Below are 23,010 nucleotides of genomic sequence, written 5' to 3'. Positions count from 1 at the left end.
ATATAGTTAAAAATATTAAAATAGATAATTAAAAAACCAAAAAAAAAGTTAAAATTAAAAAAAAAAAAGGAAAAGGTCTAAGCAAAAAGAAAAGGAAAAGAGAATCAAATAGGGGTGTCAAGTGAACACCTCCACTTAAGAATGACAACAAGTAGGATAGGGAAGAGTTTATATTTGTTTCAACATCAAATTATTATTTTTTACACTTGACCCCATATATATAGATAGATGTATAACTCGCATTTGGTCCGACTTAACAAAAAATAAAATAAATTCAATACTGTAACATCCATGAAATATTATTTTTTAATATAAATTATATCTTAATTATATATAAATATAGTATTCTATTAAATTAATATATTAAATAATAAATTTATTAATATAATACATATATATATAAATATAAAATTAAAGAAATAATAAAATATATTCTTATATATATCGAAGGGTGGGCAAGATGGAGCACTTTAAACCCATATCCAATCCGACTATGATTTTCAAAAAGGAAAAACCTCCCCACACCGACCCTATTTTGATTTTAAAAGAATCATTCATGCTTGATTGACAGGTTGAAACCTATTGGATACGGATTATTTTATCATTATTACCTCTATTGATCTCATTTCTTTAAAATTTATCTTATTAAAAAAGTAAAAACAAAAAAAAAAAAACAAAGGGAATTGCTAGCAAAGGAAAAATAATGGAAAAAAAAAAGCCAAATGGAGTTGCCATGTTGACACTTTGATTGCTTTTATATTTCTAAACATATATAATAAGTACTAAAATAGACATTTAAAACAACAAAAAATTAAATAAGCCAAAACCAAAAAAAAAAAAACCCTAAGCAAAAAAAAAAAAAAAAAAAAGAGTTAAATGAGGTACACATGGACACCTCTATATAAGGATAGTAACGGGTTGGATTCGGACAAGTTTATGTTTTTCCAAACTCTTACTTGTATTTTTAATAATTCAATCCGATATTGCATTATTATTTTTTATAATCAATTTTGACTTGACACATAAATTTATAACCCACATTTGACCCAAAGTAATATAAAATTAATTAAATGATTTAAATTAGTATAATGTTCATAAAAATTTTTAATACAAATTATATCTTAATTATTACAAATATAGTATTTTTACTAAATGCAGATATTAAATAATAATTTTATTAATATAATACATATATGAATATAAATTAAAAAATAATAAAAATATGTTTTTATATATACCTAAGGTGGGGTAAAACATCCTAAAATCTACTTCTGACTCGACTCCTATTTAAAAAAAAAAACTTAATCTAATCTTGAATTTTTTTTAAAAATGCATTTATTAAATTAGAATGAATTAAAACCCATAGGATATGGATTTCTTTGTCATCCATATCTCTATTGATTTTTTTATTAAATTTATCTAATTTTAAAAAGTTAAAAATAAAAAAATTGACAACAAAAAAAAAAAAGCCACATGGATGTGTCACGTGGAAATCTTCATTGATCTCTTTTTCTTACAAAATTTGCTATATAGATTTAAAAAAAAAAACAAATTTAAATATCATATTGACACCTCCATTAGCATAATTTCTTATAAAATTATCTAATTAAAAAAAGAGGAATGATTGGGAAAAAGTTTTCTTAATAAAAATCAAATGAAGCCTACATAAAATGTTCAAAAAATAAAAAAAATAAAATTATTTATTAAATATGAAAAGAAGAAACTAGAAAATAAAAAAATAAAAACATGAAAAATGAAAAGAAATAAAAAAGAAATAAAAAACTCTTTGGGTGACACTTGGTGCCCAAATAAGTAAAATTAAGATATAAGATTGAAAACAAGCATGAATGGCCTCAAGAAAAACATGCATACACAAATTAAATAGCATCATTATCTTTTTTATATAATATGGTCAAAATATTCTCAAGTTTTGCTTGGGTCTAGTTCTTTCTTCAAGCGATCTTAAGACTTAAAGAATGTATTTCTCCACTTTTTTTTTAATACATTTATGGTTTTACTCTCGTAATGCTCTCTACAATAATAAAATCTTAGTAGATAAAAAAAAAAAGATCATCTTTTTACTATTGAATTAATTTTTGTGGGTAAACTAAATACTATCTAAATTATTATATAAAAAGATATAATATCTTAACAAATTAATATTAAAAAATAAAAAAAAATTTCAAAAATTATTAACTTAAACTGTTGATAAGAATAACAAAAATTCACATCAATTAATATAAAATGTATTTAAAGTGTCTTAATATATTAAAAAAGTTATGAAAATTTCAAAATAAAAGATACTAATAAATGTAAAAAGATATTATTTTAACTTAAATAAATAAGTTAGCAATGTAAAATTTAAATTATTATTTTTTTAAAAGATGAGGCCAATGATTAAAAATAAATTAATAGATAGCTTTTATGGCATGCATCAAGATTCATTTTCAATTTCTCATTTTATTTTTCTAAATTATCTTTTGTTTTTATTAAAAATTTATTTTCTACATTCAATCTTAAAATCATTTTCTTGTATTTCAAACTCATTTACTCAAATTTCATAGCTAGATCATCAAATGTATCTTACAATTCATCAAAAGTATAAGAGCTTGTATCACATGGTAAGGAATTTACCTTAGGCTCTTCAAGAGCCATGAAACATGAAACATTCTAGTTTGATGAGTAGCATGTACTTGGTTCTTCTTCTTTTACTGTTTCCCCATACATCCTTTCAAGTTTATCCCATGTCTCTTTGGCCATGGAGCAACTTGAAATGTTGTTAAAATCCTCATCATTTATGGCATAATATAACATGTCCATAATCTTGTAATTTGCTTGGATAACTTCAAGTGTTTTTCATCCAATTCTTTATCTTATGTTGGAATACCAAACCTTTTGCTAAGAATCAGCCAAGCTTCTATATCATGGGCTATAATGAAAGCTTTCATTCTTATCCTCCATTGAATGTATTTTAAACTTTCAAACATAGGACACTTCATGATGAATTCCCCTTCACCAAATGTTGTATCAAAGACTTTGAACCATACGATCACTCTTAGGTTGTTAAACCTATAAAAAATAAAGTCCAAGCTTTAATATTAATTGTTAGTTCCAGTTTAGATAACAATCTAATAAGGCAATGAATTGGATTGTTTCTAAATTCTTTCTCAAAGATAAATTTTCAAATAAATGTAAATGAGAAATTGAAAATATTAGAAAATTATCAAATTTAAGCACAAATAAACAATAATAAAAATGAAGGGATAAGAGTAGAGAGATCAAATACAAGAATTTATAAAGGTTTGGTCTTTTTTCAAAGGCACCTATGTCTTCTTCCTTAGCTTTCCTAGCCAAGATTCAAATCCACTAGTAAAAAGTTGTTTTTACAAGATACAATCTCTATCTTTTCAAGGCTCTAGATAGCTACCTTTACCCTTAGTAAGATTCTACCCAATTTCACTATAAAACTTTCAAGAAGATACTACACCTCTTACTCACTAATATTTTTGGATACAAAGATTTTGGCAAACTAGTAAAAACCTCTAATAGGCAAGTGTTTGTTATTGTTAAGTATAAAGATAAAGAGAAAAATAAAGATTGGATACAAGGCTTACAAAAAAATATGGAATTGAAGCACTATTTACTCTAAAGCTCTTGATTTCTTGATTTAAAGCTCTTGGTTCATTATTCTCTTTGTTTAGAATGTGTTAGAGGCTTCCTTTTTATAGTGGGATATCATCTTTAGCTGTTGTGAGTCACTGAAATTGAGAAAGAGTTGTTATTTCCTTCAAAATTTGTCTTTATTTGAGCAAAATAGATCGATCCTCATGTTTCCAGATTAAAAAAAAAATAGTGGTTAGAAATGATAGGATCAATCTCGAAATCATTCATTTAGCATGAAAAACATGGAGGAGCATTTTGACTTGAGGGGATCAATGATCGATCCTTGTTCTTGGAAAACAGTGGAAGAGCATTTTAGAAATAGGGGATCAATCCTATTGACAACAGGATTGATCCTTTTCTCTAAATTTGCATATTTTGACTTTTTTGACCAAGGAAAAATGGTTGATTTATCTCAAACATATTTTTACTAATAATATTCATTTGAGAGTGAATTGTTGAGAAAATTTGAGATCTAATAACACTTAGTAATTTTTTAGAATTGATTCAAAAATAATGTCAAGGAAAAATTACTGAATGAATAAGTTTGAAAATGATAAATTTAACTTAATGTTTGTTATATCAAAACCTTAGATCAATACAAAGCTAACAATTTGGTTCTGCATCAAATTGTTTGTGGGTTAAGGGTGCTGTAGTGGCTTGGTTGTTTTGCAACAGGTTGCAGAGGGTATATGAGTTACTAAAATATTAGTTTGTGTTTGGAAAATGACTTGGTTTGACAAGTGGTCTACGCTTCTTGTGTTCAACCTCTAAGGATAGCTCATGGAGTTTAGCTAATATGTAGCCAACAGCTAGTGTTAGGCTCTCACTAGCCTTAACCTTGGGTTTAATGTCATCCTTTAATCTATTCACAAAGCTGGATATGAAGTAGGTTTCATCAAGATAAGGGTTAGCTAGTAGCATAACAGGTTTGTGCTCCTCAAACCTTTCTTCATATTCTTCTATAGTGGACATTTAGGACAACTTATTAAATTCTTCTATGCCATCAGAACAAGTTTTATCACAAAACCTTAGGCACAAATCATTAGAAAATTCCTACAAAGTCAATCTAGGCTTTTGCATTACATATCCATCAAACCAAAATTTGCTATACCAAACAAATACATAGCTGCCATTTCTAATTTTTTGTGATCAGCTATTGCAAAGATAGAAAAATATTTACATTTTCTTGTCCATCCTCTTGGGTTATCACCATTAAATAGTAGAAGTTCAAATTTTGGTTTAGGGGTTAAAGCGTTCATATTCAATGGTGAATTAGATCAAGAAACATACTCATTGCTTTTGACAGGGAAGACATTGTTTTGGATGTTGTATTTGCTTTTATCTTGAGGGAGGGTATTTTGGCAAAAGTTTAGGTCATTTGGGTTGTAACTATATTTTCCTTGCTTATCAACTACAGTAATTTCAACAGGGCTCATATCTTTTTTCATTAGATGCAAGATTGGGGTTGGATGAGAACTTTTTGCGTTGGTAACTCCACTAGCATCTGCTTGATCCGTTGGCGTGCTTTTTAGAAGCAAAGTTTCCGGTATTTTGATGATGTTGTTGTGGATCTTTGCAATTTTAGCTTCAAACCTTGCTTATATTCCTTTTCTTTGCTCCTTCTACAATATTGGTGCTAATTCATTGGCTACAATATTGTCCTTGCAAAGCTTGGACTTGTTCTTGAAGCTTAGTAAATCTAGTTCCCTCAGCCATGAATTTGTGTCTATTTTGATTACCCAGATTGGATCTAATTAGTTCTGATACCAATAGAATAATGGCGACTGGAGAATTCAGAGTTAATGGGATCGAGAGAAGAAAATAGTAGAAGGAAATTATAGAAGAAGATAGCAGAAGGAGATAGAAAAAGAATGAAAGAGTGATGGAACAAAGAATTAGAGAGTAATAAAATAATTAACTTCTACTCATTTCATTCATAATGATCGCATTACATAGCTGGTTCTTATAGGCACAAGCCGCCAATGATGATAACGGTATTATAAATACAAGAAGCAAATGAAAAGCGAGCATATAACTAATTAATCATGAATTGCTCCATCGGTTTATTTGTAACGGTTTGCCAGCTCCCTCCTCTCTCTTACTTTTCCAGAACTTGCGCCTACCGGCTTCCTTCCCTTTTTAGAGTTTGCTATATTCAGCACTTCATGCACATCTGTTGACCAACTTTCCTCTGTACTACCCTCCTTGATGACTCAGCTCCAATCATTCGCTTGTCAGTCAGCTTAACTTCAATCCTTGGCTTTTCATTCAGCTCAACTCCAATTTTTGACTTGCCGTTCAGCTCAGCAGCTCTATTTATTGGCTTCTAAATCAGTATAGTAGCCGTTTTCATGACAGTCTTTCCAATTTTGTAGCATATGGGATTACTGATTCTTTTTTACGTGGGTTTCTTCATATTTAGAGTTTTTTTTTTTCTTTTACTTGGGTTTCTTGAGCAAGAGATTTCATCATCTATTTCTGGATTTCTTGCTTTTTTTTTTTTTAAATGAGTGTGAATTCTTAAGAAAGTGTGGATTTTTTTTGGTTTTTTTATTGATTAAGAATTGCGAAGAAATTGTGAGATTTTTGGTTTTATATTGGTTTCTTGGCTGGGAGACCGATTTTTAATCACCGGGACAAGTTTGAATTTTTTATGATTTTTGCTTTGAATGATGATTTTTCTTTGAATTTTCGATATTCTAAGAAAAATTGGTTTGAAGACTTAAATTTAAATTGGCATTATTAACTAAAGGTTTGGGGGCATTTTTTATATTTACTAAAAATTCAAATTAATTTTGACATTGTTACTCTTTTGGTAACGGTTGTCAATCTCAATGTTATATATAGGAAAATAATTTTAAAGGGATGAAAGTGAGAAAATCGAATACCACAGAGGTTATGTGAGGCTTACTTTTTTTTTTTTTCAATTTACATGTTAATTTATTCTACTAATTTTAAAAAATTTTCAAATTTTTATTTTCAAATTTTCATTAGATATCATGATATTTTATAATCTTATTCTAAAATTGAAAATTTGTGACTTTGTTGTAGACAAACCTCTATATTTAACATTGGGAAACATTAATAAGGGTTAACACCTCATGTGCAAAAATGGATACATAATTTTACTTTGGTGAAAATATTAATTAGGTTTAATGGGTAGTTAGGAAGTAAATAAAAAAAAAAATACCCTACACATTAAATTTTACCAAAATTAATTCTTTAAAAAAATTCTCTATAAAATATCCTAATTACTCTTATTTACTTAGTTGAAAAATACTATATTATTATTATATATAATATATGAGGAAAGATCTATTTATATTAGTATAGTATGGTACATGTTTTTAATCATTGGATCAAAATGACTAAATATAAGTGTTATGGATTTAATTTGGATTCAAGAATAAAAAAGATATGTAACACTTATTCTAGAATAAGTGGTTTTTTACCATCTCTATATATATAGTTAAGCGAGTTTTTCATTTTTTTTTTCTTTCAATAGTGCCTTAATTACATATGTGATTGGATGTCCATTGAAATTTTTATACTTAAAGATGTCAATGGGTAAGGAATTGGTAGAATAGAGCAATTTTCATTTCATTCTTGAATTTTCGTATAATACCCCTCATCGTACTCATAATCAATGAGTATTTTAAATTCATCCGTATTCTTATCCCCGCAGATATTTAATGAGTATGAATAATCTCTATACCCATAACTTAAAAAAAATTAAAAACTAGAATTTTTTTAACTTTTTTTATTTTTATCTTATATATTTAGGTAATTTTTTATAAATATATATTAATATATATTTTTTCAATAAAAATATATTAATTTTAATTAATATAAAATAATATTTTAATGATTTAATAAAAATCTATGTACTAAATATGTATAAATATATATATGTAGGGTATGGATATTGGACAAGTGTTGTATTATCCATTTCCATTCCTATTCTTGTACTTAATAAAAATTTAAAATCATCTTCATCTACATCCTCATCCCTATACCCACAATATAAAACCCATCTCCATTCAAATAAAAATCGTAGTCTTTATTTGGTATAGTTAAAATTGACATCCCTACTTACACTAAATTAGGGATTAAAGATATAAGAATTAAAAATTAATATATCAATTATAAGAATTATAAGAATTAATAGATCAATTATAAGAATCAATATATTAAAGATATAAGAATTAAAAATTTTATCAATTATTAGTACAGAAGTCAATTGATTTTGTCAAGGGAATTCTATATATACCTCATTTATTATTATATACATCTTACTTCTAATTTCACCCCAAATTCAAAATTTTATTTTCTATTTTTATTAAATACACCTTCACCCTTCACTTTTTATTTTTCATTCCTACCCTTTCTCTCTTCTTCTTTCTTCACTTTACACTTAAAAAAACAAACAACTTAAATCAATTAAATTAACCCAAATCACTTGTGTTTTTTAGTTTTCTAGTGATTAAAGGTAAGATTCCTATATTTTTTTGATTGATTTTAGATGAATTGTGTTTTTGACCTAGGGTTTGCGGCAGGATTTATGTGAAATCGAACTTCTCAAAAATGGATATTTGAAAAGCTGAAAGACTTTTTGGAAATGGATTTTCGAGAAATTTAAAAGATTCTCAAATATTCATTTTCAAGAAGCTGAAAATATTAATTTTCGATAAGTTCTAAGGTTTCTCATAAATTTATTTTTGATAAACCTTAAGTTTTTTTAAAAATTCATTTTCGAGAAGTCTTAAAACTTCTTGAATATCCATTTCTAAGAAGCTCAATTAAGAATGACTTAATAAAACATATATGCACATATGAACTCATTTACTTGATCATGTGTACAAATGGAAGAGAAATTGTAATTCTTACCTGGAATAATAACTTGGCACTATAAGAAACACTGGCCCTAATAAGAAACACTGACAAATTTGAATTTAAATAGCCATATCTTAAAGAGATTATTAGAGACCCGTTTGGAGATCCTAGCAAAGGATATTGTTAGGGTCAATGTTCTTTATGGTGCAAAGAGATTGAAATTTACCTTCTCATACCTAATATAATAAAGAAAATGAAGTGCTCTTTTTCCTTTGATTTTTGCTTTAAAATTATTGGTTTTGTTTGAAATGATAGGAGACTATTTGTACGGTTTAAAGACTTAATTTAGGATTAAAATTTTTTAGTATTATTTATTTTAAGATTAAATGTATTTATTTTATTTAAATTAAAATTAAACGTTATAAAGAGTTTATAATTAAATATATATTTAAACAAAAATTTATGTATTTTTGGAAATGGATATATAATAATACAATATAACTTTCAAAAATCCATTTCCCAAAATGCAATATAAGTATTTTCAAAAATTATTTTGTATTCTCGAACATGAATTTTCGAGAGTTATATTGTATTCTTGAAAATCTATTTTTGAAAATGCAATACAATTTTCGAAAATCTATTTCCGATGTTTTAAGGTTTAGTGTATGTGAAAGAGGGTATTTTTATCATTTAATAAAAGCTAAAATTGGTATCTGCTATGTGAATATTTTTTGAAGAAAATTTAGGGAATGTATAAAGAAGCATTTGTGGTGTATTTAGAAGCCTCTTTTTCTAAAAGTAAATTAAGGATTAAAAAATACAAATTTGAAATTATATATGTATATAAAAAATTATAATCATAATCAAATATTATATATAAAAATTTAATTAAAATATATAAATAAATCAATCAACAAATTACTATATAATTGGACAAATTCAATATAAAATTAGATCAACCCCATACATGATAAGACTTGAACTTAAGATTTCAAGGTTACCTACTATATTAAAAAAATTTTTTACTAAATGAAGGAAAAAATTAATTTTTTTATTAAACTATATATTGGAAAACCATTATTATTGACATGATTTTATTTATAATTTCTTATTTATTTTTTGGCTACTTTACTCTTATGACAATAAAGAAAAGTTTTTATATTTGTTTTCTTAGTAGCAAAAAACTAAGAAGCATAGCATTCATTTAGATGAATCATTTTTGAATTTAATATTCTTGATTTTACCTTTTATAAAGATTGAATAAATATAAAATGGGAACAATTTTCATAGCGAGTGGAGTGTAATGAATGGAAATTTTAATTTTTTTGTTCAAATTGATTTTCGGAATCAATTTTATCATTTCTTTTAATTTTTTATATATTAATATTAAATTAGATTAAATTAACTTATTTGAAATTAGTTAAAGAAAAAAAAAAGTAAAATCAATAGGAGAAATATGAATGAAGTAAATCCACAAGGACCCAATCATGTAATAGAAAATGTTTTAAAGTTAATTTAAAACTTGAAAGTTAAAATAAAAACAAAAAAAAAATAGTGGTGTTATTTGCATCATATCTTTTTTTATTCACACCTCATTACTATTAACAACTAATTTTTTACTCAACATACCCCAAACTTAAAATACAAATTTACTAAAAACCGCAACACTCCATCTCATTCAACCAAAAATCCTAAAAATCTTAAAAAATTAAGTCCCAAACTAAACCTTAATCACCAATTTGATGTTAGATAGCTTAGAATCAAAGGTAAATCATCTATTTTTTTTTATTTTACATTTGATTTTGTGTTTAGTTTTGTAAAATTTAAAATTTTAAGTTTTAAGGTGCGATTCGAGTTTTTGGAAATTAAAGGTAAATTCATTTTTAGAAATTATTAAAAGCTTCCAAAAATGGATGTATGATATTATTTAAGAATTTTTGAAAATTCATTTCCAAAATCCCCTAAAGTTTTTAAACATCTATTTTCCGAAAACCTTTAAGAATTTTTGGAAATGAATTTTCAAAATTTCCAATAGTTTTTGAACATTCATTTCCGGAGGTCTTTAAAAACTTATGAAAATGAATTTTCAGTACATAATAACTTGACACTGTAAGGAACATTAAACCTAACAATGTCATCAATAGTAAATCTACAAGTAAAAACCTCAAATCTTTTGACTACTAGGCATTGTTTATTCAATAATATTTGTAACATTTTTGTAATTCTAACAAACGTGCGTTAGAGAGAAATCGTTAAGTGTGAAGAGATGCTTGTACAAGTTGGCTGCTACACCATGTGCAATGAGGCAGTCACATTCATCCCACATGGTGCAGTAGCTAACTTGCATGAACGCTTATTCACAATTAATGATTCTTTTCAGATGCAAGTTTGTTAGAATTAAAAAAATGTTACAAACATTATTGAACAGACAATGCGGCTGAAATATTAGAAGTTTTTACTATCGAATTTAAATAGCCTATACCTAAAAAAAAAATCATTAGAGACCCATTTGGTGATTGCAGTAAAGGACATTCGACATTCTCGTGCTAAACATTGATTAAGAGATTGAAATCTATTATATTGTACCTAATGCATCAAAAAAATTGAAATAAAAAGTTATGTTGGATATGCATTTTCGGATAATTATAATGCTTTTCGAAAACACATTTTTTGTTATAGTAAAAAGTTTTCAAAAATAAATTTTCAATATATTAAAAAAATTTTTAAAATTGAATTTTTGGAAACTTCTATTTTTTTTTTAAATTAATTTTTGGTAAATAACTGTTTTTTTGGGAAATGAATTTTTAAAATTTATTGAGAAAATAATGTAAAGGATAAAAAGATAATTAATAAATGGATATTTAAATATTTTTATTAAAGATTAATTTTTTTTGGGGTGCAGGGAGAAAATTTTTTTGGTGCAAAATAGCACCACCAAAAAAAATCGATTTCTTCTCCTCCAAGATAAGTGCATTCTTCAATCAGATTCAGAGCATAGTATAATTTATAAACAGCTCGAAAACTTTCCATTTTTTTCACTAAAACTTTAAATCTAAAGCAGTAAGAAAACATCTCCAGTCTTTCTTCATTTCTTTCCTTCTCCGTCGTCGCTTCCTCGTCTGGGTTCGTCTTCGGATAGTCGACGGGTCTCTTTTACCCACGAAAATACCCAGAGTAAAAGCTTCAATTTACCCCGCCCTCTTCTTTTATTAACGAACCCCCCCAAAATTATAGAAAGTTAGGGTTTTTGATTCGGGAAAAATAACAATGGCGGCGGCGACGATGGTAAGCTCGGCTGGAGGGTTACTGGCGATGCTTAACGAGAGCCATCCCCAGTTGAAGTTCCATGCTCTCTCTAATCTAATAAGTTTCGTTGATCAGTTTTGGCCTGAGATCTCCACCAGCGTTCCTATCATGTAAGCCTTAGTATTTTTTATGTTGTTTTTTATGTGATTTTTTCTTCTGTTCAGTTAGGGTTTAAGGTTTGGTTGTTTTGATCTGATTGGTAGGTGGAAAATTGAAGGAAACAAAGTAAAAAAAGCTTTTTTTGTTGTTTTGGTTTAGCTACTATAGAAAAGACTGAGAATTTAGTTTGAATTCAGTAAGTTAAGTGCTTAAATTTGGAATTTTGGTATGCATGGGTTGGTTCACTTGTTTATGGAGATTTGGGCTTGTTTTAATTTTTGGTTTTCAAATTAGGTTTTAGCTGGCAAAGGGTGAGATTTGTGATTCAACTAAATTATAGCAATTTTACTGGGTATGTGATTATTGATTGCTTTAGTCAAGCTATATGTTTTGCACAAATTTTGTAAGTTTCAGATTAGGAAGACTTAAAAGCAATTATTGTGTTATTAGAAAAAGCAATTATTGTGCAATGTGGGTAATGGTTTGTTCACTTAGGACGATATAACTTTTGAGTGAATAAAAACAATGGCGATAGTGATTTTTGAAAATTTCTACTAAATTAAGTCATGTGATCACTTTATTTGGAAAATTTCATTTATTGGGCTGGGGGGAGAAGGGGAGAGGGATGTTAGGTTTATCCTCATTCATCTTCGTTCAGCTTATTTTAAATTTATCTGGCACAATTTATTCCATTCTTAGATAGCTTGTATAAGTTATGTGGCCTGTAACGGGAGTAATTCTAATTTAAAACGTGGACTATATTAGTTTTGGATGTGAGTACTGATATTATGCTTGTGTTTTTCAGAGAAAGCTTATATGAAGATGAAGAATTTGGCCAGCATCAGAGACAAATTGCTGCGTTGCTTGTCTCGAAGGTCCTCTTCTCTTTCCCCCTTAGTCTGTTTGTTTGTACACGTGCCTGTTAGTGACTAAATGGATATAACTAGTATATTTTTGGAAATTAAACTAATTAGTTCTTTTCAAAAATGAAAAATAAAAATATGAACTCCATGATCTTCATCTATGCATCTTTTGCATTTTCTGTGCAAGTTTTCTTAACCAAAACCGATGATTTAGGAAATTTTGATGACCAAAAAAACTAGTCCACTTTTGAAAGACTATTGGAGAAAAACAGGTCTAATATAATCTATGACAGACCATGTGTGTGTGTGTGTGTGTGTAGTTTTATTATTTTCATTGGATGCATTTATCATGTAAAAATGATGCCGCGGTTTGATATGTGAAACATTATTTTGATTCCATTTAAAATTTGTAACTGAGAAGTAATAGAAGTAGATGCCTTCTCTCTAATTGCTTTTTTATTTACTTTTGACTTTGTTGACTTTTGCTTATTTGGGCTATATTGTTCTTTCCCTCAGGTCTTTTATTACTTGGGGGAACTCAATGATTCATTGTCTTATGCTCTTGGAGCTGGCCCTCTTTTTGATGTTTCTGAGGATTCTGATTATGTTCATACTCTCCTTGGTAAGAACTTTGATTCATTTTCTATAATTTGTGAACATTAATAACAATTTCATTAATTGAAATCTTTTAGTATGTTGGTTGTGGCTGTATTTCGCTGCAAGTAAGGGTTTAGGCCAGCCTAAATATTCACTTATTGTTGATTATATTGTATTTCAGTTGTTTTAAATTTGATATTCCAAACAGTTGACTGGTTATGCTCTTAATTGCAGCCAAGGCAATAGATGAGTATGCCAGCCTTCGGTCAAAGGCAGCAGAATCAGGTGATGAAGTGGCAAAGGTTGACCCTAGGTTGGAGGCGATTGTGGAGAGAATGCTGGATAAGTATGTAGGGCATGCTTTCTTGCCTGATGAAAATGTTTTGGAGTAAGTCTAGCTATCTTACTGTTCTTTCATTTAGGTGTATTATTGATGGAAAATATCAACAAGCAATGGGAATTGCAATTGAGTGCCGGAGATTGGATAAACTTGAGGAAGCAATAAGAAGGAGTGACAATGTTCATGCAAGTTTAGCGTATTCCACTCATGTCTCTCATTCATTTGTATATCGCCGAGAATATCGCCAAGAGGTAAGGAGGTTATGTTAGTAGTTCATGGAAGATCTGTAGTTTGTATAAATGCCATTGCCACTAGTTTTTTGACATTTTTTATTAGAACAATTTGTATTCCTTTATTAGTTTCTTTTTCCTCGCAATTTTGGTGCAACCTTGCAAATTCTGCAAGATCCATAATGCCGGTTATTCTTTGGTTCATGCAGGTTCTTCGGCTTCTAATTAAATTGTACCAAAAACTGCCTTCTCCTGATTATTTGAGCACTGCTCAGTGTCTCATGTTCTTGGATGAACCTGAAGGTGTTGCTAATATATTGGAGAAACTTCTCCATTCTGAAAATAAGGAGGATGCTCTTTTGGCTTTCCAAGTTGCATTCGATCTTGTGGAGAATGAGCAACAGGCTTTTCTCTTAAATGTAAGAGATCGCCTTTCCGCTCCCAAATCTCTGCCTTCAGAATCAGTACAGCTGGGATCCCGCAATCCTGCTTCCGCTCCAAATGAAAATTCTACTGCTCCAGAGGATGCTCAGATGACAGATGGATCTTCTGCAGTTACAACAAATGTGCTCGAGGCAGATCCTAAAGAAGTTATGTATGCTGAGAGGCTGACAAAAATCAAAGGAATTTTATCTGGAGAGACCTCAATACAGTTGACTCTACAATTCTTGTACAGTCATAACAAGTGAGGCATCAATTTCTTTTGTACTATGTTTTGGTGGAACTAAATTCTTATTGTGTTTCTTCCTTATATATACAGGGTATTAACTGATTATGATTTGTCTTAGATCCGATCTATTAATTTTGAAAACAATAAAGCAGTCTGTTGAAATGAGGAATAGCGTTTGTCATAGTGCTACAATCTATGCGAATGCCATAATGCATGCTGGAACAACTGTGGATACATTCCTGAGGGACAATCTGGTAAAACATTGTCTTGCAGTTTCTTTGCTTCACTCATTTTTAGATTTATACTTACTATTACTGTTGTGATCATCAGGACTGGCTGAGTAGAGCCACCAATTGGGCCAAATTCAGTGCAACAGCTGGACTTGGTGTTATTCACAGAGGACATCTGCAGCAGGGTAGGTCTCTGATGGCTCCATACCTGCCCCAAGGTGGGGCTGGTGGAGGTGGGAGTCCATACTCTGAAGGTGGGGCACTATATGCTTTGGGTCTCATTCATGCCAACCATGGTGAGGGGATTAAGCAATTCCTTCGTGATAGCTTACGCAGCACTAATGTTGAGGTATATGACTTTCTTGGCCTATGATAGCTTCATTTTGTCCGACCAATAAGGCTTTTAGTACAGGGAAATGCTAAAGTGGTGACTTTCCATCTTCTCACAAGAAAACATGCATATCAATTTGTTATTTGTTACCTCTATGCCATTTGTGAGTATTTGGACCATCCTATTGCTGGACAAAATAGCATTATGCTTAAGTAAATGTGAAATAAAATACTTGATGCTTTTTATGCAGGTTATCCAACATGGGGCATGCTTAGGTCTTGGTTTGGCAGCTCTAGGAACAGCTGAAGAAGAAATCTATGATGACATCAAAAGTGTGCTTTACCTTGACAGTGCTGTTGCCGGTGAAGCTGCTGGCATCAGTATGGGTTTGCTTATGGCTGGAACTGCAACTGAGAAGGCAAGCGAGATGCTTGCTTATGCTCATGAGACACAACATGAGAAAATTATCAGGTAAAGTTGGATTTTTTGTGATCTTGGTATTAATTGGGTTTTATACTGGTAGTGTCTGTACTCCTTATGTTGTTCCCATGTGGTTTCAGGGGTTTAGCGTTAGGGATAGCTCTTACAGTTTACGGAAGAGAAGAAGAAGCAGATACATTAATTGAGCAGATGACTCGGGATCAGGATCCTATACTACGTTATGGTGGTATGTATGCACTAGCATTGGCCTACAGGGGAACTGCAAACAATAAGGCCATTCGTCAGCTGCTGCACTTTGCCGTATCAGATGTGAGTGATGATGTTAGGAGAACTGCTGTTTTAGCACTGGGGTTTGTCCTTTACTCAGAGCCAGAGCAGGTAGATGCTGTTTTTCCTCATCTGTGTGGGGTGTGATTGACGTTTGTTTCAATCCCCCCCCCCCCCCCCTTTTTTTTTTCTAACTGTAATGTACCTTTGGGGTCTGTCATTGGGCTGTGAATTTCTGATGATCTCACTGTTTTCTGTTCAACACTGCAGACTCCTCGAATTGTCTCTTTACTATCTGAGTCTTACAACCCACATGTTCGATATGGTGCGGCACTTGCAGTGGGCATTTCATGTGCTGGCACAGGATTGAGTGAAGCCATATCATTGCTAGAACCCTTAACATCAGATGTTGTTGATTTTGTTCGTCAGGGTGCCCTCATTGCGATGGCTATGGTCATGGTCCAGATCAATGAAGCCAGTGATTCACGTGTTGGAACATTTAGGTGTGCTATTACTATATCTTGTTCTTTTTATTTCTTTCCTCTGGATGAGTAACAATTGTATGTATATTGCTTTATTTTGCTAACTCCATTTTATCTCCTTAATATAGGCGACAATTGGAAAAGATAATACTTGATAAGCATGAAGACACAATCAGCAAGATGGGAGCAATCTTGGCCTCAGGGATCCTTGATGCTGGTGGGAGGAATGTAACCATTAGATTGCTTTCCAAGACAAAGCACGACAAATTCACTGCCATTGTTGGTCTTGCTGTTTTTAGCCAATTTTGGTATTGGTATCCCCTTATCTATTTTGTGAGCTTGTCGTTCTCACCCACAGCTTTTATTGGACTGAACTATGACCTGAAGGTTCCGAGATTTGAGTTCTTATCCCATGCAAAACCTTCTCTTTTTGAGTATCCAAAACCAACTACAGTGCCCACCACTACATCAGCTGTTAAACTTCCAACTGCTGTCCTGTCAACTTCAGCAAAGGCTAAAGCTAGGGCTAAGAAAGAGGCAGAACAAAAGGCTATTGCTGAGAAATCTTCTGGGGCAGAGTCCTCTGCTGCTCCAAATACTGGAAAAGGGAAATCATCTAGTGAGAAGGATGGGGAAGCTATGCAGGTAAGATTCATAAAATTATTTATGGCTATATCTGTATGATCCATTTGAACAAATATTTAAATTTGTCCTTTATTGTTTAGATTACAGAATTTAAGACTTTGGTCTGATGGGGGCTTTAGTGGACCGGGCATTACTTCAATTACTAATTAATTTAAATATAATGTCAGAATATTTGAATTTATTATAGCTCATATTTCGGATCTGTTGGGGTTGGGACTAAATTTCATTACAACTCTAAAAATAAAAGAATGAAATATCTCATCAAATGCATTGTTGTCTAATATTTCTGATGCATGTTTGTGTTGTTTGAGATGTGATCAGGTTAATGTCAACCAAAATGTTGTATTTACTAACCTTGTGTCGTTGATTCTTTATTGGATAGGTTGATAGCCCTTCCGAGAAGAAAGCTGAGTCTGAGCCTTCATTTGAGATTTTGACCAACCCTGCGAGAGTGGTTCCTGCTCAGGAGAAGTTCATCAAGTTTTTAGAAGACAGCCGATATGTGCCTGTGAAGTTGGCACCGTCCGGGTTTGTTCTTCTTAGAGACCTGCGCCCTAATGAACCGGAGGTGCTCTCTCTTACAGATGCACCTGCATCCATGGCATCTCCTGCTGGTGGATCAACAGCAGGACAACAGAGTTCTTCATCAGCTATGGCCGTTGACGATGAACCTCAGCCCCCTCAGCCTTTTGAGTACACATCCTGATTTTGCCGGATTATGGAACTAAAGAGGGCCTCATGTCCCATGAGATCTTATTTATTTCAGAGTGTAATCTTGATTTCCTTTTTCCTGCATGAGTTTGCATTTTTAATTGAATGCTGTCCCCATTGTTTCCTATTGTTGTTTGTTTTATTCTCTTGTTCAACCATTTTTCTCTTTTTAAGGTATTTCAGTAAGCATTTAGTTTAGCTTGAAAACCAGTCAAAAATCACTTAATGCTTATTATTTTTGTTTTCTTCCGCTGATATACCAATAATATAGTTTCTAGACATGTTAACTGGCTTTGACTTTTCCTTTTTTCGATTGAAAAAACAGTTTCTTTTGTATAACAAGTTGAAATTAATTAAAAAAAATTGTCATGTTACGAGTTAAAGATACCACTTGTAGATGGAACGGGTCAACGAGGAGAAGAAAATACTTTGAAGTCGTGTGGCGTACCACGGATATTGTGGATAAAGAGTCGACTAATGAGGATTTCATAGATTTGAGAAATGAGTTATATTGACCCAAGCCAAGCTTCATTATTGGTATTCAAACAAATTCCAAGTTTTAAAGAAACGTGTACAGGAGCTATGCGACCAACTGAAGGTGGCGTAACAAAAAGCTATTGAAGATGTTGATTTGAGCAAGGTGAATGAGCTTAAAGCGTGGCTTAGCTATTTGCTTCAACAAGAAAAATTATTTAAGAAATAGAGATCCTGGATTAATTGGTTGAAGGATGAGGATAAAATTACAGGATTCTTCCATGCATAGACATCTCAGTGTAGAAGAGTGGAATAGATTGAGTGGAGTAGAAGACGAGAATGGGGTTTGGCATGAAAGATAACATGAAATGGTTGAACAAGCAATGAGATATTTTAAAAATATATTTAAGTCTCCACGACCACCAGATCTAGCTTATATTCTGAGATTAATTACTTTTTGTGTCACAAATGAGATGAATGAGTCTCTCCTATCAGAGTTTACAACCAAAGAGATTTCACAACCAAAGAGATTTAGGAAGCAGTAAAACAGATTCATCCTACTAAAGCTTAGGGACTTGATGGTATGCATGCATTATTTTATCATAAATTTTGGCATATTGTAGGACCTGAAGTTATTAATTTCTATTTAGATTTTCTTAATGGAATTGGTAGCCTGGATAGCGTCAATGAAACCCATATTGTTCTCATTCCCAAAACTAGTAGTCCTAGGAAAATGACCCAGTATAGACCAATCAGCCAATGTGCTTTACAAAATTATTGCTAAAACTTTAGCTATAGATTAAAGCTGGTGTTATCAACTTGTATTAGTGAAAACTAAAGTATCTTTGTCCCAAGTAGGCTTATATCTGTTAATGTCCTTATAACTTATGAGTTACTGCATACTATGAAATAAAAAAGGAAAGATAAGGATGGTTGGGTCTCACTTAAACTGAATATGAGCAAAGCATATGACTGGGTGAAACGGCAGTGTCTTGATGATATTATGGTAAACTAGGCTTTACTAGTAAATGGAGATCCCTGATTATGAGTTGTACTTTTTGTCTCTTATAGGGTGGTTATAAACAATTTTGTGATTGACAAATTTTCTCCTGAAAGGGGTATTCGACAAGGGGATCCCCTTTCACCTTATTTGTTCTTGATATGTATAGAGGGATTGTCGGCACTTTTATCTAATCACCGGAAGGAGGGCCTGCTACAAGGAGTTAGAGCTAGTGCTCGAGGCCGAAGAATCACTCAATTTTTGCAGATGACAGCTTATTTCTCTTTAAGGTAAAGCAAAGGGAATGTAATATGGTGACAGTAATTATTAAAATTTGAGTAAGTGTTTTTTTATCCAACTATTGGTCTTTAACGAGGTGCTAACGTGACAATAACACATTAACTACCAGGTGCCAAGTGGTATTATGATGTCTTGAAAATTTATTTTTAATGTCACGATAGTAATGTCATATGACATATTAAATATTGAGATAATATCACGTGATACTTGATAATTGGTATGACAATTTCAATATAGTAAACCATTAGAGATTAATGATTAGGTAAAAAAAAAAAAAACTTACTCAAATTTTAGTAATTAAATAAAAAAATTTAATAATTAGATGATCATTTTATAAACATGATCATAATTGAGTGACTAATTGTATATTTACTCAAATTAAAAAATATGTTTCATGTTGATATGTCGACATGAATTATAACACGATAAATTTTTATATTTTATATGTATTTAATATAAAATAATTATGATATAAAAGCACAAATTATCATATCTAACTGCAATCCTTTCAAATTATAATATATTGGTCTGTGGATTGAGAAAAATAATTAAAGTTTTCATAAACATTATAATCTCAAGACTAATGCAAGCTTATTTTTCCAACTAATTTGGAATATTCAAAGGAATACCCAAGATTCGATTACTAAAATGATGATATGTCACTCCTACCAAGGCATGGTAGCTACATCTTTCATTGTCTTTCTTCCAATTTACCGCACTTCCTCTTGATACAATTGTTCGTTGAGGTATGATTTTCTTTTTCCTTTCAAGTTATTGAAATGAATATTTGGCCATTAAATAAAGTTAAAATCGTTGTTTAAAGGATATTTTAGCCTTATAAATATAACTATTAACATGATCAATAATTGAAGCAAATCAGCAATCAAATATATTGAACAGAACTACAAAAGTTTAACCATATTTATTATGATAGGTATGGGAATTTCGAACTATACATTATAATGAATATATTTACTGAAATAAAATATTTATTTTTGAACAGAAAAATGGGATTCATTCATTTGGTTTATATATTCTTCAAGAATAACATTAGCTATAATTTCTGGGCATTCCTCAATCCAAAATCTATTATTTACAGCCTCTAAGCTATTCTTTTTTAGCAAATGAGCTGCCATGTTGCCTTTCCTCTGAATATGCTTACTGAGACAGACTTCAAATTGTTTCTTCTTTTCCTTTACTGCTTCTGTCATAACACCAATTCGTGATAAGTCTGGTTCTGTTGCATTAAATGTTTTAATTATTCCCAGAGCGTCTCCTTTTATCTTCATGAAACCCATCTCAGTTGCAAACATTAGTGCATGGATAGCTGCCTGGGCTATATGTCATAGAAATGGAGGCTGCTGCAAGAATTTCTGCTATGCAATCACGTATTACAACGCCCGCTCCTCCCTTCTTCAGTTTCATGTCTACTGCCTCATCAAAATTGACCTTGACGGTACCATTGGGCGGTGTCCTTCGCACATGTCTATTCTGCAATACCATGTTTTTCACCTGTGCTGCATTAATTTCCTCCCTGTAGTACTAATGAGTAAAATGCACCATTTCTTGCAAATTTCTCTTCTTTTCCCCATGCAAGACGTTGTTCCTTTCATTCCATATATAGCCCATATAGTAATCACGCAAACATGTAACTTCTCTTTATCAGTTGACGTACATAGTCTATTTTCAAAGAGTTCCAAAAATGGTTAGCAAGCAGGAATGTTCTAATAGCATGTATCACGGTTTCTTCTGCTGTCCCGCACATGAAACAAATCTTATTCACATCCAGTTCCCTGTTATGTAAGTTCACCTTTACTAGAATAAAACCATTATAAATTCTCCATACTAGTGCTTTGATTTTGCTAGGAAGTTCTGCCGCCCACATTGCTTGCTATAACTTTGCATTGTTGGCCTCTGTATCCACTTCTAATTACACTTCTATATATATATATATATATATACACACACCGAAATAAAAATATTATTAAACTTCTAATTAGGGAATAAGATATATTTGGTATAAACTTAAATAGCGAGATAATATTGTGTTATTGTTTGGACGATAAATTAGTTTTATTGAATTCTCCCTCTAATTTATTTCTTTTGTTATTATTAAATTATTATTTCCAAAGAAAGGTACATGCTGGTGCCAAATTAAATTATTATTTCTTTTTTTGGTCCCAAATTAGCATTAAACCAAACAAGGATCCCATAAATGGAAACTGGGATTGGCCCTGCTGGTTACTTCGTCAAGTTTCCAGTTTTAAATGACAAGTTAAAGAATCAATCGTTAATGGTTCCTGTACGTCCATCTGGGATTGAAAATGTGGAGGATAAAGCTGCAGAAGAAGAAAAGGGGAATATTAGAGAAGATGATGAAGTTAGGTTTTCAGATGATGCTTCAGTGCAACAACTTCGTTTTCTTAGACGAGATGTTCAAAACAAAAAACCCAATACTTGAAGCTAAGAACAAGAGGAAGAGACCTGAAACCATCAAAACAAGTTAAGAAGTTGAGAGCCAGCGGATGACTCATATAGCTGTTGAAAGAAATCGAAGGAAGGAGATGAATGAGCATATTCGAGTCTTGAGATCCCTCATGCCAGGCTCATACGTTCAACGGGCATTCTCAAAAATGATTAATGAAGAATCAATCTTATCTTTTTTTTTTTTTTTTTTTTTTTTTCTAATCTTTGTTTTGTAAAAAGCCAGGTTATTGGAGTGTTGGGGTTTTGCAGGGAGATCAAACCTCAATTATTGGTGGAGCCATAGAGTTTGTGAGAGAATTAGATCAACTTCTTCGATGCTTGGAATCTCATAAGAGGAGAATATTGTATGGAGAAGCTTCCTATATGGCAATTCAACAGCAACAACAACCACCGTTCTTTCCTCCTATCATGGACAACGATACTGGACTCCGCGAAGAAACAGCTAAAAATAAATCTTGCTTGGCAGATGTTAGAGTCAAGCTTTAAAGTTTGATGCAATGATTAAGATCCTGTGTAGGAGAAGACCAGGCCAACTCGTTAAGACAATTGCAGCTCTAGAAGATTTGCAGCTTAATATGCTTCGCACCAACATCACCACCATTGAACAAACAATTCTATATTCCTTCAATGTCAAGGTATATATCTATAATCTTTTTCTTCTTCTAATTTAATCATTCTTGTTATTACCATAAAGGCCTTTATCCCTACGCTATGATAATAATAATAAAAAAATTGTTTTAACTCTTCATATGCAGGTTGCTAGTGAATCTAGGTTCAGCGCAGAAGATATTGCGAACTTGGTTCAACAAATATTCAGTTTCATTCATGCAAACAGAAAGATGTAATGTGATGCTAGGTTGAGGGGATCTTGTTAGAAAAAAAAAAAAAAGTAGAACGGAAAAGAATTTTAGATTTAAGGTGTGAATAACACTTTCTAAAAGATAATTATATTTTTGAGATACAAAAAATCTTTAAACTATCCAATCAAAAATAGTAAAAATGTGTAAAGATCTATTTATAGTTGATGAATAAATATATCTT

At 31.0% G+C, this 23,010-nt stretch overlaps 2 protein-coding genes across 2 annotated transcripts; both read left to right on the top strand.

Moving 5' to 3' along the window:
• Window positions 1-11,389: 11,389 nt before the first annotated feature.
• LOC111287211 (26S proteasome non-ATPase regulatory subunit 1 homolog A-like) lies at window positions 11,390-17,989 on the top strand. The gene is made up of 13 exons (XM_022877565.2): window positions 11,390-11,912; window positions 12,707-12,776; window positions 13,281-13,386; window positions 13,596-13,707; window positions 13,784-13,952; window positions 14,141-14,616; window positions 14,720-14,855; window positions 14,932-15,180; window positions 15,413-15,633; window positions 15,723-15,981; window positions 16,141-16,373; window positions 16,481-16,997; window positions 17,380-17,989. Exons 1-13 carry the CDS (start codon window positions 11,764-11,766, stop codon window positions 17,701-17,703), a joined length of 3,021 nt encoding a protein of 1,006 aa, XP_022733300.1. The 5' UTR covers window positions 11,390-11,763; the 3' UTR covers window positions 17,704-17,989.
• A 3,708-nt stretch (window positions 17,990-21,697) lies between these two features.
• On the top strand, window positions 21,698-22,455 carry LOC111288934 (transcription factor FAMA-like). The gene is made up of 2 exons (XM_089760245.1): window positions 21,698-21,916; window positions 22,219-22,455. Exons 1-2 carry the CDS (start codon window positions 21,698-21,700, stop codon window positions 22,453-22,455), a joined length of 456 nt encoding a protein of 151 aa, XP_089616371.1.
• Window positions 22,456-23,010: the final 555 nt, after the last annotated feature.

Source organism: Durio zibethinus, chromosome 4, assembly GCF_047325235.1.
Source record: "Durio zibethinus cultivar Kanyao isolate XHJ-2024 chromosome 4, ASM4732523v1, whole genome shotgun sequence".
In the NCBI taxonomy this organism is placed as follows: Eukaryota; Viridiplantae; Streptophyta; class Magnoliopsida; order Malvales; family Malvaceae; genus Durio; species Durio zibethinus.
Note: the sequence above shows the minus strand (reverse complement) of the source record. Positions and strands in the feature narration are given on the sequence as shown.